This window comes from Eptatretus burgeri, chromosome 6 (genome assembly GCF_056783735.1).
Source record: "Eptatretus burgeri isolate ZD-2024b chromosome 6, Ebu_testis_v1, whole genome shotgun sequence".
Lineage (NCBI taxonomy): Eukaryota > Metazoa > Chordata > Myxini > Myxiniformes > Myxinidae > Eptatretus > Eptatretus burgeri.
In genome coordinates, this window is record NC_140966.1 from 19,176,993 (window position 1) to 19,193,292 (window position 16,300).

A 16,300-nucleotide genomic window follows, 5' to 3' on the forward strand; every position below is an offset into this window, starting at 1 on the left:
GAGAGCCTGAAGGTACGGGCTGGCATGATAACCTCGAGGTATGGGTTGGCAGGATAGTTTAGAGGTACGGGTTGGCAGGATAGCCTTGAGGTACGGATTGGCAGGAGAGCCTGGAGGTACGGGCTGGCAAGATAACCTCGAGGTATGGGTTGGCAGGATAGCTTAGAGGTACGGGTTGGCAGGATAGCCTTGAAGTACGGGTTGGCAGGATAGCTCAAAGGTATAGGTTGGCAGGATAGCCTCAAGGTATGGGCTGGCAGGATAGCGAGTTGTACGGGCTGGCAGGGTAGTCTCAATGTATGGGCTGGCAGGATAGCCGAGTGGTACAGGCTGGCAGGATAGCCTGGAGGTATGGGATCGAGGTACGGGTTGGAGGATAGTCTAGCGGTAAAGACTGGCAGGAAAGCCTTGAGCTACAGGATGGAAGGGTAGCCTTGAGGTATGGCACACTCTTCTCTGTGTTGTTTAGCCTGGGATCGAATCTCAGCCCAGCTTTAATCTGTCACATGTAGGGAGAGATGTTTCACATGTAGGGCCATTCTTCAATGTGTGCGCCATCCGTCAGATGGACAGTAAGCTGCGTGTCCCATCTGCCAGCATTATTGAGTGGATGTTGAAGATCCCATAGTGTCCTTCACGAACAGTGGGTGAGCTATCACTGGCACCCTCAACAAATTACAAATTTCTACCCTGTTACATGCTGATAATTCTGAATAAAGTGTGTTTATAAATCATTACAATACACTTCCTTTTTTTCGTTGCTTTAAATCATTGACAAACTTTGTGCCTTGAGTTTCAATTGCCAGAAGGAAATGAAAACTAATTCAGATAAAGGGAGAGAAAAAAAAATCAGAATTCTATTTCAGGTTGACAAGTAAAAAAATATTGCAAAACGTTGATTTGTAAAAGATTCTAAGTTACACTTCGAGAGACATGGCAAGCAAAGAAAAATCAATGCGAGAGTACTCTGCCTCACCAGTAATAATAATTTAATAAGTAGAAAACAAAAAAATACCAAAGACATTGAAATGAAGAGTAAAACTTTATATATAGAAGACATTTAAAAGGAAACTAAATCCAGTCTTCATTAACATGGTTATGGGTTTTTATACTTTCTCCTCAAATACTTACCATATATAGTTCATGATGAATCCTGATCTCTTCGCCAAGTTGTTGCTTGTGGCATACAAGACTGCTTTCAAAACTGGCTTTCTGACTCTCCAGTCATGCAGTCAATGAATTGCTATCAATGGAATCCTTTCCCCAAATCTCCAAGTGGATGCAGGAGTGCCCCATGGCAGCATCTTTGACCCAGTCTTGTTCCTCATATATCTAAACCACACATCCTTAAGCTTGATGTTGGCTTAGTGGTTAGGGTGAGTACATGATAAATGGGGCTTCTGGAACCCCCATTCAAATGAATGGGGAAAAAGGGGAAAACTTTCTAACTCAAGCCCCAAAAGCTTAAAATAGGAGACTGATTTTCTCCCCACCTATCCCCTTCCCTCCCATCCAAGCAAATGTAAAATTGAGACTGAAAGATTGAGACTTACTGATTAAAGCACGTCTTACCTTTCATATTTTCATTCCACTCAAAGAGCGAACCAACAAATATTTGTCCATGTTCTACTTTAGGGAATAACTTAATTTTCTTATAACATTCAGTTCCATCGAGTATATTCACAAAGAATAACTTGGAACTTGGTTCTTGGTATAAGTGTTTTTGTTGAGCAGAAATGAAATGATAAACTTCTCTCAATGCTCTTGTTTGACCACCTCCTGAGCCACATATCATTTTGAGACTGTAGTAAATTGTTTTTGTATTGTTCAATTGATAACCATCAAAGTTTTCAGTCAATTCAAGGATTTTTTTTTCTGTAGTAGTTTTCTGTAGTTTTTTTTCTGTTTGGTAGTAAGAAGGCTGGAAATAACAATTGTTTCAATGAAGCATCAGCCATTTTAGACCAGTTGATGAACATGAAAATAATTAATAAATGTCAATACAAAGACATTGTATCCCATATTTAATAAGAGAAGCACAATCCTGAGTTTTAATTTCACAACAAGCGACCACACATCTTCATTCCCATAACCACTACAACTTGATGCAATAAAATAATATGAGGCATCTTTATTGTCCATGGAAACTTATACTACCTTATTTAATATAACTGATAAAAATAACAAGTTTAGTTATAATCCGGGAAGTGGATACAAAACGATAACAGTTTCAACCGGAGCATATGAGATTTCTCAAATATCTTCCGAAATTGTTCGTCTTATGAAAGAACAGGGTGATGAACCAAAAAATATTGTTATCGATATTCAAAAACATACTTCAAAATCAACGATTAAACTTAAAAATAACTACAAGGTTGATTTCACAATTGATAATTCATTTAGAGAGTTATTGGGTTTCTCCTCAAAAAAGATTGAAACAAATGGGACGTTTTACAGTGATAATGTCATTCAAATATCCTCAGGAATAAATTCGGTATTAATTTACTGTGATTTGATTGATGGTGCTTATAATGATGGAATAAAAACAAATACAATATTTTCATTCAGCGCATACTCAACCCCAATTGGTTATAAATTCAATATGGAACCCAAAAATCTGGTTTATCTCCCTGTATCAGGAAAAACCATACACAGAGTAAATTTTAGGATAACCGACCAAGATAATCGTATGATTTCTTTTAATGGGGAAGTTATATCCATCAGAATTCACATACGTGAAGTTTTCCAATAAATAAATACGATGGTTATTGTGAGGAAACACGAGTTGGGAAAATATAAAATAATTACATGGGATGGGATGTTTCTTTCCCCATACTACAAAGGTGAAGGTATGTATCTTGGTAGTGGATACTATAAACCTAAGCGATAAAGGGGTGTCGGACATCAATTTAGAAAAAAAGGAGATGGGATAATTGATACTCTCATGGGTATAGGTTAAACTATTCTTAAACATAAAGACCTAATTGGTCCAACTGCTTCTGCTGTGGGATATGTACCAGGTGCTATAAAGAGTATAAAAGATGCCCAAAAGGAATCTCATAAATTACAAGCAATAAAAGAAATTAAGAAAGGCAAAACTCAGTTGTCTCCCCAAGAACGACAGAAAATAATTCAAATACTTGGATCAGGGTTTCAAAAGTTTTAACTTCTTTTTTCCTAAATAAATACAAGTAAGGAAGCAATTGATAGTATCTATGATTTGGATGATACCATTGTCATCTCAAACTCTACTAAAAAAGAAGTCTACTTCAAGGTAAATGCAATAACTGGAACAGACTGGAATGCAAACAGAACAAAAAGTTTTGAAATAAATAATCAACAAACTTATTTGAATCTAGCCAAAAGTTTCTTGTTGTGTAAATTTACATTCACGAAGGCTGAAAATAACAAAAACGCTACACTCGTAAATGATTTCTTCAGGAAAATGTTTGATAGTGTTCGTTTGAACATTGGAACACAAGAAGTTGAAGCGGTTGATTATGTCTCTGCTGTATCTGAAATGATGAAATTTACACTATATTCATTTAGCGATAGAATGGGAAAGGCAGCAGTCGAAGGTTTTATTCCTGATATGGCAACGGGAACAAACACAGACCCTGGATATAGTCAAAGGAAAGGAATGTATAATGATGATACAAAAGCAGGTAATAGTTTTACTGTGGCAGTTCCTCTTAAAGGTATTGTTACGGTTGTGGAAATTCACAGAACACCATTCAGGTATCCCAGAGATCAGTTATGTTGATAAGTGTGTGTTCAGATTAGATTTCCCCACCAATGTCGAGAGGGATTTATTCGTGTAACCGGGCTGTGATCTTTGAGGTAGTGTTTTTCTTTTGCTATCTTATTTTGAAACAACCACATTTCCACAACGCCACCCACGACATCTCCTCGCCTCCTCCTTAACAACATCTCATCAACCATCTCCACAACGACAACCACGACATCCTCTCACCACCTACGCCACAACAAACATCACCTCACCTTCATCTTCACGAACACCACCATCTTGTTACTGGCAACAGCGTCCTAAACAAACAACATCTCTGCCACCAGACGCGGGACTCCCTAGTTGGGGCGAGGGCCGATGATCTCTGCCACGTCCGCGTGGGAAAGATGATCTCTGCAATGTCCGCTTTCTTCGCATGATTTGCGATTTTATCAAAAATCAAACAGGGCGGAGCCATCGGGGGGTCAGAGGTCGGAGGGGAGAGATCAAAACTTCGCCTCATGGACCCCATATAAAGGCGCGCAGAGACGCCAAGCAGTTAGTTGAAGTCAGAGTGCAGTTGAAGTCTGGAGTTGAATTTGGTGGGTAGCTGAAGAAGTCTGGGTTCGCCGTGGAGCTTGCTTGAAGAGAGTCAGTGGAGAGTCGGTCTGCGGCCTGTGAGGAGTCGCGTGGCGAGCAGGAAGTCGGGATCATCGCAGCGGAGCTTGGAGCGCAACCTGCTGTGCCGTGCCGAACTGTGGGTCACTGGAGCGCAGCCAGAGAGGAGTCGCCAACCAGCGGCAAACGGTCCGAGGTGATTCGGGACAGTCCGAACGACGCTGAGGAACGGGCGGGCTCTGAAGAGAGCATCAACTCTAAAAGAGCAAAGGCCTGTTCGTTCCTCTGAGGCGTGGGCCAAGCCGCGGTTATGCCAGCTGCCATGTGGACGGGACATCGAGGAGTGCCCAGCGAGTCATCACGAAGGTGACAGGTAAACAGCCCGGCCTCTCAGAGCTCTTGCGGTCTTCACAGCTCTGTGAACTTTAAAGACCCACGAGGTTCAGTTCTTGCCCTTTTCTTTCCTGGGGTTTACTTTGAATGAATGTTGTGGCGCCATGTCTTTCAAGTAGTAAACTGCTAAGTGATTGTGTAGAACGGTTGTAATTCTTCTTGTCGTGCTTTTGTTGATTGCATTGCTTTTCTTTGCCTTGCATAAATGCATGCATGTTTGCCTTGAATAATTGTGTGTGTGTTTGCCTCGCCTAATTGTATACGTGCAGGCCTGCATACGTGCTATAACAATAAATGTCGTTGTGTGAATGTTGACCTGTTCGTTGTGAACTTTCCCTCGATTGAACTGCCATTATTAAGTTCGGAATATAGTTGGTTCTTAATAACCAAAAAGAAAATCGTGTCCGACGGGCTTGGCGATAATCCGCTCGGCAATTGCAAACGGAGCGAGCTGCTTAAATGGCTCGTCTCTGTACGAGTTCCATCAAGGTACAATCTCTCGGTAGTCTGCCCGCGCAATTAATTAGGTAAATCTACCATTCGGCGATCAGACCCGGCAGCACGGGTAGAGTATTGACAAGGTTGTGGTGTGATTAAAACACATCCGTTACTGGATTTCGGCGTTGTTCCGAAAGCTGCGACTAGGTTTGCCCGTCCGGTGGGCGAGCCCGGCCGTGATTGGCTAAAAGCAGTCGCCCGCACGCCGAGCGGGTGGGAAACCACAACAGTATATTTGGATTTTGTGATTATGATAAAGTTCCGGATGGTCTTAAAATTAGACTTCAACTGCAAAGGAATGATAATGAAAATAGATTGCTTTTTGGTGTGGCTAATGCTTTTTCTGATCAGAATAAATTTCTAATTGATGAAATTAGTTGGTATATTAGTGAATATACTCCTAATCTTAAAACAGAAGTGATGTTGAATAGAAGACTTAACTCAAAGAAACCACTCGATGTATCATACCTTAAAAGAAGATGCCAACATGTTAAACTGAACTAAACCACTTGCACATAGAATTTGGGTGTTCTGGAAGGAAAGCCACGATATCTGTGGCTCATTAAAAAAAAAAACAGATGGGGATACTGCTACTGATAAGAATAATGCGTTGAGTTATAATGCTAAGGTGAAACAACTTCGTGTTTCTCTCGATGGAACATTTTATCCATGAGATAGATTGGAAATTAATTGGGAAAAAAATGATTATGTTGAAGCATACAAGTCTTACCAAAAGGTGTGTGAAAGTAATGGAAATAAAGAACCTATCTTGGATATGACAGCATTTAAAAGTGTGCATACAATCTATGTGATTGACCTGAGTGCTCAAAAGGAAACTATAAAGTCTAATCGAGTGGATACTTCCCTATACATTGAAAGAGAAGAGAGTGAGGAAGTTGATACATATTGTTTGCTTTTGGAAGAAACAATTACAGATTAAAACAGATAATGGTGTTACTATTAGTCTCACATAATTTTTTTGATAAATAAATGAGTTCTAAAGTGCTAACTGGAGGTTATGTTAATCAAATCAAATTTCATAAACTATCATCTTGTATTCAAAATCAAAAGCCTTGTATGATTAAGGTTAATACAATTCAGAGAAAAGGAGCAGTAAGAATTGATGCTTTGCTCACAAGAAAACAGGTGAAAATCTTGAACGATACTCGCTCACTTAAAATTAAAATGTCAAAACCAATGTTGAAGAAATATTCAATAAGAGAGACGAGTGGAGGATTTCTCCCATTTCTAATTCCTTTATTTGCTGGTTTAAGTGTGGCTGGAAAATTGACGGGTGGTATTTCAGCAGCGGTGAAAACTGCCAACGAAAGGAAGGCTCAACTCTGGGCTCAAAAAGAATTGGAAAGACATTACAAAGAATTGGAGAAACAAATTAGTGGAAGTGGTGTAATTGTAGATTTTGCTGAAAAACTTGAAAGTCTGCCTGATAAAGTGAGATTGTTAGTTGGAGATATGCTTTCTTCTATCATGCAAGCAGGTGTAAAATTAACTAAAATGGGTAATGGATTATATCTTTCTAATAAATAAATGAGCATTGATGAGTGGTTTAAAGAATTTGGAAAGAATACATCAAATTTAGAACTTATCAAATATTGTAAAAATTAAAACTTCATAATGTGGTTATTTGTATGAGAGATGAATTAACAAACGTGTCAACATACAAAGAATATTATTATGAGCTTAGAAGATAATAATGGGAACGGTTCTCATTGGGTTTGTATTTTTAATAGTCAAGACAAATATTATTTTGATAGTTTTGGTCTTCCACCACCTTTTGAAGTAATAAAATTCTTACAGAATGGTGTTTATCAAACATTTCAAGTCCAATAATTAAATTCCAAGTGTTGTGGTCAATTATGTCTCTCTGTGTTATTTCAACTCAACAAGAATAAAAAAATTTTATGACATTATTTTTAACCTAATAGAAATGACTTATGTTGGTAAAGATGGTTCCATCTCTGGTGTATCCCAATAACTGGATATTGATTTATCAAATTATTACACAAAGGCACAGGCTGAATATAGTATAGCAAAAATATTAATATGAAAAATGCTTATAAATTATTAAATTATCCAAGCCCGACTGACGCGAATGACTTGGTGAAATTAAATGATTTATCAGAATATATATCCTTAAATAAAACGGCACGTTTTTTAAAGGAGTAGAATTTATAACCACAACACCTGGTTCAACAAACCATACACCTTTTCTTATTAAATTCAATTACCTGCTTAGTATTGAATTTTATAATGAAGGAAGAATAGTTAATATGAGAATAGAGAAATGGAGGTATAATATGTGTGATTTAGGATATAATTGGTCTTTTTCATTCGACCTAGAAGAGCTACACGATTTTTATCAGTCTCATAAAGAATAATATTATACTCGAGGTAAGAATCAGGAGCTATGTGGAAGCACAATTAGCAAACAACAAATAAACGATTTCGGGAATAGGAAATTATATGATGGTGAAGCAATAGTTTATATGACAAAGAAGGAAGGAAATTGGATAATTATACAAAGTCGAGGAATACAAACTGATTTAACAACAGGAAGATGGGCTGGTATTACCTGTCATCATAATAATCTGTCAAATATTTCTGATACATAAATGCCAGCAAGAAGACTTCAAGAAAATTATAATTTTTGCATTCAAGGATACCTATAAGAAAAGAGTGTTCGATTTTACATTCCATATGAATTTGAACATAGACACGGGCAATTTTCAATTAAAAATTGGCCTTACACTGATGTTAAAAAACCCACAAATAGAGATTTGATTAAAATATTAAATAAAAATGAACTTCTAAAGGTGATAAAATATAAAACTCTTTTAGAAATCATCAAGAAATCTTATTGGTTTCCTATTATGAGAAAAATAATTGTGGATTCAAGAGTATCATAGAATCCAGATCAATATATGTATGATATTCTATGGGGTGAAAGTGGTTTAAGGATAGGAAGGGATGAAGAACGAGTTGAAGAAACTGAGGCAAGAGAGAAGGAGAGGGAGAAGAGAGAGAAGGAGGAGAGGGAGAGGGAGGAAAGAGAGAATAAATAAATATAAAAATATGGAAACCAGTGAGATTATAAAAAGAACAAAGGTATTACAGAAAATAAATAAATCTCAATGCTGTTCGGGGGAAAACAAAGAATTGGCAAGTCAATTATCATCGGTTTCAGGGAGAAGATTTAAACGAGAAAGTGGAGATAAAGAAGAGAAAGAAGGAAAAGATTATATTATTGATGATGTTGGTGTAATTGACTTTGATAAAAGTTTTACATTTTTTTTCTTAAATAAACAGGGGAGAGAGTGAAGACATTTTGAAGGATTCTTTATGTTTTAAAAATTAAAATTCAAATGTGCATGTTGGAAACTAAAAAGGTTTTCGCACTCTGTCAGAATTTTTCACATAAATAAATTAGTTATTGTCTAAAATGTAAAAAGAAAACCAAGAGTAAAAATATCTCGTATGTTAAAAGTGAAAATAATAGGGTTATACAAAAAGGTACATGTTCGGTGTGTGGCTCAAAAAAGAGTGAATTCACCAAACACAAACAAGGGGGAGATAGACAAAAGTATTTTTTTTTATCAGGAAGTAAATTTACAACAGGAATACCAGGGGAATTACATCTACCAGGGTATTCTTTCTATGGTCCAGGAACAATCTTGAATTAAAGATTAGATGAGGCTGACAATCCTAAACCGTGGAGCAAACCTATCAATAGGGTTGATGAAGTGTGCATGAGACACAATATTGATTATGGGAATACCACAACGTTGGAAGAAAAACATGAAGCCGATAGAGAAATGATGTATAATTTGTCTCTGATGCAAAATCCGACCTTGAGAGAAAAAGTTGATAGTTCATCGTGAAGAAGATGATCAGTGCTAAATTGAAACTTGGGCTTGGAAATTCAAAAAAATTATTATCTCTAATGATGTCATTAAGATTGAAGAGCAATTAGCTGATGAATTACATAAACCAATAATCACAAAGTTTCATAGAAGGAAGGTTTATTCCAAAGAAGTTGATTATATCTGGTCCGCTGATTTGATTGAACTCAATAATGATAAGGGGTACAAGTATGCTTTAACCGTTATCGATTTCAGGAGTAGATATGCGTGGGTTGTCCCTTTAGAAAACAAAACAGGTAATACTCTTATGTTAGCCTTTCAACAAATATTTAATAAAAGCAAGAGAAAACCCAAAAAATTGTGGACTGATGAGGATACAGAGTTCTACAACAAAACATTTATGAATTTTCTTAAGAATAACAGAATTACATTGTACCGTACCTTTAATGAAGGGAAAGCAGTTGTTATTGAGTGTTTTAATCACACTTTAAAAGAGAGACTATATAAAAAATTCACTCAACTCGGTTTTATTTTTTTTTTTTTTTTTTTTTTTTTTTGTATACCTTGGTCGAGGCTCGTATGAGAGCTAACACACAACTCACAGCAAGGAGGCATGAGACAAGAGGGGCGGGAGTGGAAGGGACAAAACATTGGGGAACAGACACAGGTGAACTGTGGAAGGGAGAGGGATGGGGATGGGACGGGGAACATGGCGAGGGGAAGATGGACATTAAAGGGACTTTCAGGAAGGAAAGCAGGAGAATTGAAGGAAGTGGGCTTGGGTGGATTATCGGGGGTAGAAAAGATCGAGGATTTGGATGGGGGAAGATAAGAGGTGGTGGTGAACAGCTGTTTTGAAAGCCTGAAGGGAAGAATGGGAAAGAATAGAGTGAGGAAGTTTATTCCAAAGGCGGGAAAAAAGAGGAATGAAAGAGTGAAGATGAGCAGTGATTCGTGATTTTGGTAGTTTTACCAGAAGGGGGTTGTTGGCGGACCTTGAGCGCCCTGTGGAAATGTGGTTGGGACAAATCGCAGAGAGAGCAGGGGGCAAGGCTGGAGAGGAGTCGGTAGAAGACAGAAAGACCACCGACCAACCTGCGGTGATTGAGTGAGAGGCCCAAAGACTCAGCTTCATTGCGGGAGATGCCAATGATCTTAAAAGCCCTGGTTTCGACAGCGTGAAGTCGAGAAAGGTGGGAGGCAGGAGCACCAGCCCAGAGGGGAGAGCAGTACTCCATCAGGCTACGGACAAAAGCTTTGTAAGTGGTCAGGAGCTCAAGAGGGCCGAGGAAGGACTTTGCACGACGGAGGATTCCCAGTCGGCGACTGGCTTTTGAGGCAAGGTTGGAAATGTGACTTTCCCAGGAAAGGTCATGGCAGATAGTGAGACCCAGAAGCTTGAAAGAAAAGACTTCTTCCAGAGGATTGTTGAGAAAGTGGATGGGGGGGTCCTTTCGAAGAGACATAGTGAGAGTGTGAGATTTGTCTGGATTGAAAGACATGTTCCACGTGTTGGACCAGTTTGTGATTTTATCCAGATCTGCAGTGAGCGAAGAAGCTGCTGCTTGCCGGTCTGAGGGATGACAGATGGTACGGCAGAGGGTTGAGTCATCGGCAAAGAGAAATAGAGGATTTTCCAGAGAGTCCGAGAGATCATTGATGAAAACCAGAAAAAGAACAGGGCCCAGAACGCTACCTTGAGGAACTCCAGCCTGCACAGGAAGAGGGGATGAAAGAACTCCATTTAGGGCCACACGTTGACTGCGACAGGAGAGGAAGTCTGCGAGCCATGAGTGGAGATGGCCTTGAATACCATGGGCAGAGAGTTTGGTGAGTAGGGCAGGGTGCCAGACTGTGTCAAAAGCACGTGATATGTCCAGGGATACGGCTCGGATTTCCTGTCTGGCATTGAGGACCTCCATCCATTGATGGGAGAGCAGTAGCAGCATATCTAGGGTAGAGTGACCTGGTCTGAAACCAAATTGATGATTGGAAATCAAGCCATTGGAGAAGAGGAAGGATTTCATGTCTGAAGCGATGATGGATTCCATAACCTTGCTGATGATTGGGAGAAGGCTGATTGGTCTATAGTTACAGGGATCTGTTTTTGCACCTTTTTTATGCAGGGCAGTGATGTTAGCAGATTTCCAAGCAGATGGCAGATGACCTTGGGAAAATGAGAGGGTGAATAGAACAGAGAGAGGGTGAGCAAGAGCAGAAGAGCAGGCTTTGAGGACACGTGGGCTGATGCCGTCTGGACCGGTTGCAGAATCTGACTCGAGGTTTGAAAGCAAGCTCTCCACCTTGTCAGGAGAAAAGGATACAGAGTCCAGGGACAGTTGGGTGCGACTGGGTAAAGAGGGTAGAGATAGTGATGGGTTTGGGACACAAGATTTAGCTGCAAACACCGAGTTTAGACATTCAGCTTTATCACGTGTGGAATCAGCAGTGCGGCCATTTGAGGTAAGGGAGGGGATGGAGGGGGAACATACACCAGAAACAGATTTGATTAAACGCCACCAGGATTTTGAGGAGGGAGAGAGGTTTGAGAGTTCAGACTTGAGATGAGAAAGATGTTGTTTTCTGGCTCTCCTGAGGGTAGCTACACACTTGTTCCAAGCTTTGTGGAAAGAACTGAGATTGCCCTCAGTTGGGTTTGCTTTCCATGAGGCAAAGGCAAGTTGTTTCAGGACAACTGCCTCGCCACAAGCTTCAGTAAACCAAGGGCGGGAGGAAGGGTAAGACAACTGAACACGAGAGGGGATAAATCTGTGCATGAGGGAGAGCAAGTTTCTTTGAAAGAATTCCCAGGATGAGTTGATGTTTGAGAAAGTAGTGATAGGAGACCAGTCTGTAAGTTTGATGGCTGCTCGGAGACCCTGCCAGTCGGCTTGAGTGAAATGTCAAGGTTCTCAACAATGGTTATCTTTATTTCAGGACATTGTAGATAAGTATCATGATACGATTCATACCACAACGAAAATTAAACCATCAGAAACATTTACAAAATTAAAATATGAAAAAGAGATTAATGTCAGAAAGCCTAAGTTCAAAGTTGGTGATATACTAAGAATATACAGGTGGAAATCTCATTTTGAAAAAGGTTACACCAAGCGATGGACAAATGAACTTTTTAAAATTGTTGATGCCATTGGTACAGTTCCTTGGACTTCCAAATTATGTGATTTAAAGGGGGAAGAGATTTTAGGTTCATTTTATTCACAGGAATTACAAAAGACAAAGATAAATTGAACAAAACCCTTGGACTTCCAAATTATGTGATTTAATGGGGGAAGAGATTTTAGGTTCATTTTATTCACAGGAATTACAAAAGACAAAGATAAATGGGAAATTTTTTTGACTCCACCCCTTTTTTTAACTCCGTCCCTTTTTGACTACGCCCACGAAAGCCCCACCCACGAAAGCCCCACCCACGCAAGCCCCACCTACCCACACAAGCCTCACCCACAAAAGCCACATCCACACAAGCCCCACCCATGCAAATACCACCCACATAAGCCACATCCACATCCATCATATCCACATAATTAGTGAGTAGTTAATTAGTTCCACCACACACAACATGTTTATTTAATTAAAAAAAATTGCTCCACCCACACAAACCATATCCACACAAACCCCATTCACACAAGCTCCACCCATACAATCCCCACCCACCCACACAAGCCCCACCCCACACAAGCTCCCCCCACACAAGCCACACCCACTCACACAAGCCCCACCCACCCACACAAGCCTAACCCATCCACACAAGCTCCACCCATCCACACAAGCTCCACCCACCCACTCAAGATCCACCCACCCACACAAGCCGCACCACCTTGTGCGCTCCACCTTTGGCCCACCACCCCCCTCATCTCACCCCCACCCTTCCCCCCACACACACACGGGGAGGGGAGGGGAGAGGGATGAGGGGGGTGGTGGGTCGTTGGGGGGAGCACACCTACCCGCCCAACCCTAACCCTCCTCCAACCCCACCCTTCCCCTTTACATCTCCTTTATTCTTTTCTTGCAATTCAAAATCAGATAATTCTATGGAAAGCATTTATAATTAAACAAAAGTAATAACATTGAATAAAATGTTCTTTCGCAGTAGTCTGATGGTTTGTTTTGGTTTTGAAACTCGAGCAACATATTCTGTTCAAAACAAAGAGTGAAGAACAATTAGGGTATATAAAGATGATTATATTATGATATTAATAAAATAATAAATATCACATTTACCTCCAGAAGATAGAGTGTCATGTCAGATTCCTCCAGAAGATTAAGTTGTGTGTTTGGTTCATCCAGACAGGTGTTTAAACTGAAAAAAAAATTATGAGTCAAAGACACACACACACACACACACACAAACACACACACACACACACACACACACACACACACACACACACACACACACACACACACACACACACGTACACACATGCACAAACACAAATACACATATACATACACACAGAGACAGAAACAGAGTGATAATTTCTCACCTTGGACTCAGGTCATTCAAGATCAAGGGACGTGAGAGAATTTCTTGCAATCCAAGAAAAAATATCATTCAGTTCTTTTCGAAACGAATAAATGTTTTCAAGGAAGTCATTCATTTTTATCAACTCGTCGTGTAATTCAAATAACTCATTTTCAACATCAGTTATCAACGATGTTCTTATTGGGGACAACCTGTTAGAAAAAGACATCCAATAATTATTGATTGTATCATGATTTAATTCTGTTTTAAACAACAAATAATGAATTGGGTTGAGGATCTCACCTGTCATGTTGAGAAAACGATTGATCTGCAAGGTTATAGTAATAATCTCAACGCTCCATATTCGAAATAAAACACTCTCGGCACACAAGTTGGTTTACATCGGCAACTTGATGACGTAATGGGAGATTACAGAACAATGGTTTTTTCAGGGTGTGTCCCACATAGGAAATGACTTCGGAATTGTTTTGGCTTGGTTCGGGTGAGGCAGCTTGGCTGACTCCAAACTGACTCATTTTAACACGAAAATGAAACATCTTGCTTTGAATGATTTTGAGAAAACCTACATTTAAAAGCTGTTTTTAGCTAAAATTTGTTCTGTTAGTGTTCTGATGATTTAAGATATAACCATGAGATACATGGGCACAGAATACTTCCTCATTTTCACAGCACGACAGTGCTCTTAAAAAGCACTTCCCCATTTTACAAAACGAAAGGAGGGATAGCCCTTTCTTTCGTGCTTGAAGAGATAAATTGAATATACCCGATGGAATGAATGTTTTAAGAAAATTAAGTTATTCCCGAAAGTAGAACATGGACAAATATTCGTTGGTTCACTCTTTGAGTGAAATGAAAATATGAAAGGGAAGAAGTGCTTTAATCAGTAAGTCTCAATCTTTCATAGTCTCAATTTTACATTTGCTTGGATAGGAGGGAAGGGGATAGGTGGGGAGAAAATCAGTCAAAAATATTTTGAGCTTTTGCAGCTTGAGTCAGAAAGTTTTTCCCTTTCCCCCCATTCATTTGAATGGGCGTCCCAGAAACCCCATTTGTCATCTACTGGGGTGGCTGGCTTTTGATCGTAGGGTCCTGAGTGTTGGCTTGGTGGTTAGGGTGGCTGGCTTCGGATCTTAAGGTCCTGAGTGTTGGCTTAGTGGTTAGGGTGGCTGGCTTTGGATATTGGGGTCCTGAGTTCAAGCCCTGTTGGCTGTTGAATTAATACCAGGTGGGGTTGATTCAGCCTGTCATTCTTCTGAGGTTGGTGAAATGAGCACCAGTGTACTGGTATATGAGCACAGGATCAGTGGCATAGTTGTGCCCCAACAAAATGATAGCTACCCAACAGCCAAGCTGCCATATGCAAGAAGACCACACATCCTTTGTTCTGGGAAACCCTTTCCTTTTTGCAGCTGACTCCACATTTTAACATATGGCATTCCATCCCACTGACAGGCAGCCAGCAGCTGTGTCACTCTCTGCTGATATGGAATTGATGAGATGCTGGTCATACAAATTAAACACGTCTTTCAATCGTGGCAAATCTCACAGTCATACTCTGTGGCTCTTGCAGGATTGTAAAAGAAGCCCAGTTACTTCCACGGTCAGGCACTCAACAAATTGTAACCTCATCTATTTTCATGATCATCCTCTTGAAGTGTTTCAATCATTTGGCCTTCTCGACCTCACCATCAGCCATGATCTCTCCTGACCTGACCATATATCAAAGCTGCCCTTCAAAGCCAACCACAGACTGAGCATCCTGTGTCGTTCCAAGTCATTCCTTGAAAAATCACAACTCCTCACAGCCTACAGGGACTTCTTCAATAACTCAATGCAGTAAGCCGATTTATTAAATCCATGATCATGTCCATTAATTATATATCATTCATATTGTTTACTAAGAATTATCATGGGAACACTCTGTGATGAAAATATAAAGCTTGAACGTCTCAATTGCTGGAATAATATTTATGCCCCTTGGAATTAATCAAATTAATGAGTTAAGCCAAAGCCCATGAGCTGTTGGTACACATAATCAGTTATACGAAATGGAGATAAACATTACCGAATGCAAATCAACATTTTTACATTCTACTCTAACTGGTAAGCTGATGATAACTTGCACTATTTCGAATAAATGTCAATGAGTTCACAAAATAAAATAGGAAGCAGAAGATCATCATGGTTTCAATCATTTTAATCAATCCAAAGAAGTCATAAAAAGCTGATTGTCTCTTGTCTCACTTTATATTATAGATAATTGTCTCTTTTCTGGGAATTTTTTTATGACAGATTTTGTATTTGGAAGGATCTTTTGTTTCCTTTACTTTTCCCCAGCAATACATGCAGAGTGTGTGGTGTTGGCTTAATGGTTAGGGTGATGGGCTTGGAATCCAAGGGTTCTGAGTTCAAATCCTGCTTGGTTGTTGAATTAACACCAGGTGGGGTTGACTCTGCCTGTCATCCTTCTGAGGTTCATCCTTCTGAAAAATGAGTGCCAGCTTGTTCGTACCCTGTGTCGGAGTGGTGACCTGTCCAGGATTGTGCCCAATAGCCAAGGAGACTGCTTAGGCAGCACCAACGCTCTGCACAGAGTATGGTCCCAATGGAATAGGATGGATACATACAGTCAAATGCTTCACACCAGAATACTGTATGCTTGGTGCTGACAAA

General features: G+C 39.8%; 1 protein-coding gene across 9 annotated transcripts in view; it reads right to left on the reverse strand.

Moving 5' to 3' along the window:
* Positions 1–16,300, reverse strand: part of SHISAL1 (shisa like 1) — a 116,936-nt gene that overhangs the window by 7,664 nt on the left and 92,972 nt on the right. For 5 of the 9 annotated variants that reach the window (XM_085884211.1, XM_085884209.1, XM_085884216.1 and 2 more), the window contains 2 exons: positions 13,363–13,441; positions 13,127–13,275 (listed from right to left, as the gene is read on the reverse strand). The exons of 2 other annotated variants lie outside the window; for them this stretch is intronic. In XM_085884211.1, the coding sequence (XP_085740337.1) occupies positions 13,171–13,275; positions 13,363–13,441 (184 nt within the window). In that variant the 3' untranslated portion in view covers positions 13,127–13,170. Of the gene's footprint in view, positions 1–13,126; positions 13,276–13,362; positions 13,442–13,481; positions 16,213–16,300 lie in introns of those variants that run through there. 2 more of the 9 variants (XM_085884213.1, XM_085884215.1) reach the window with 2 other exon arrangements.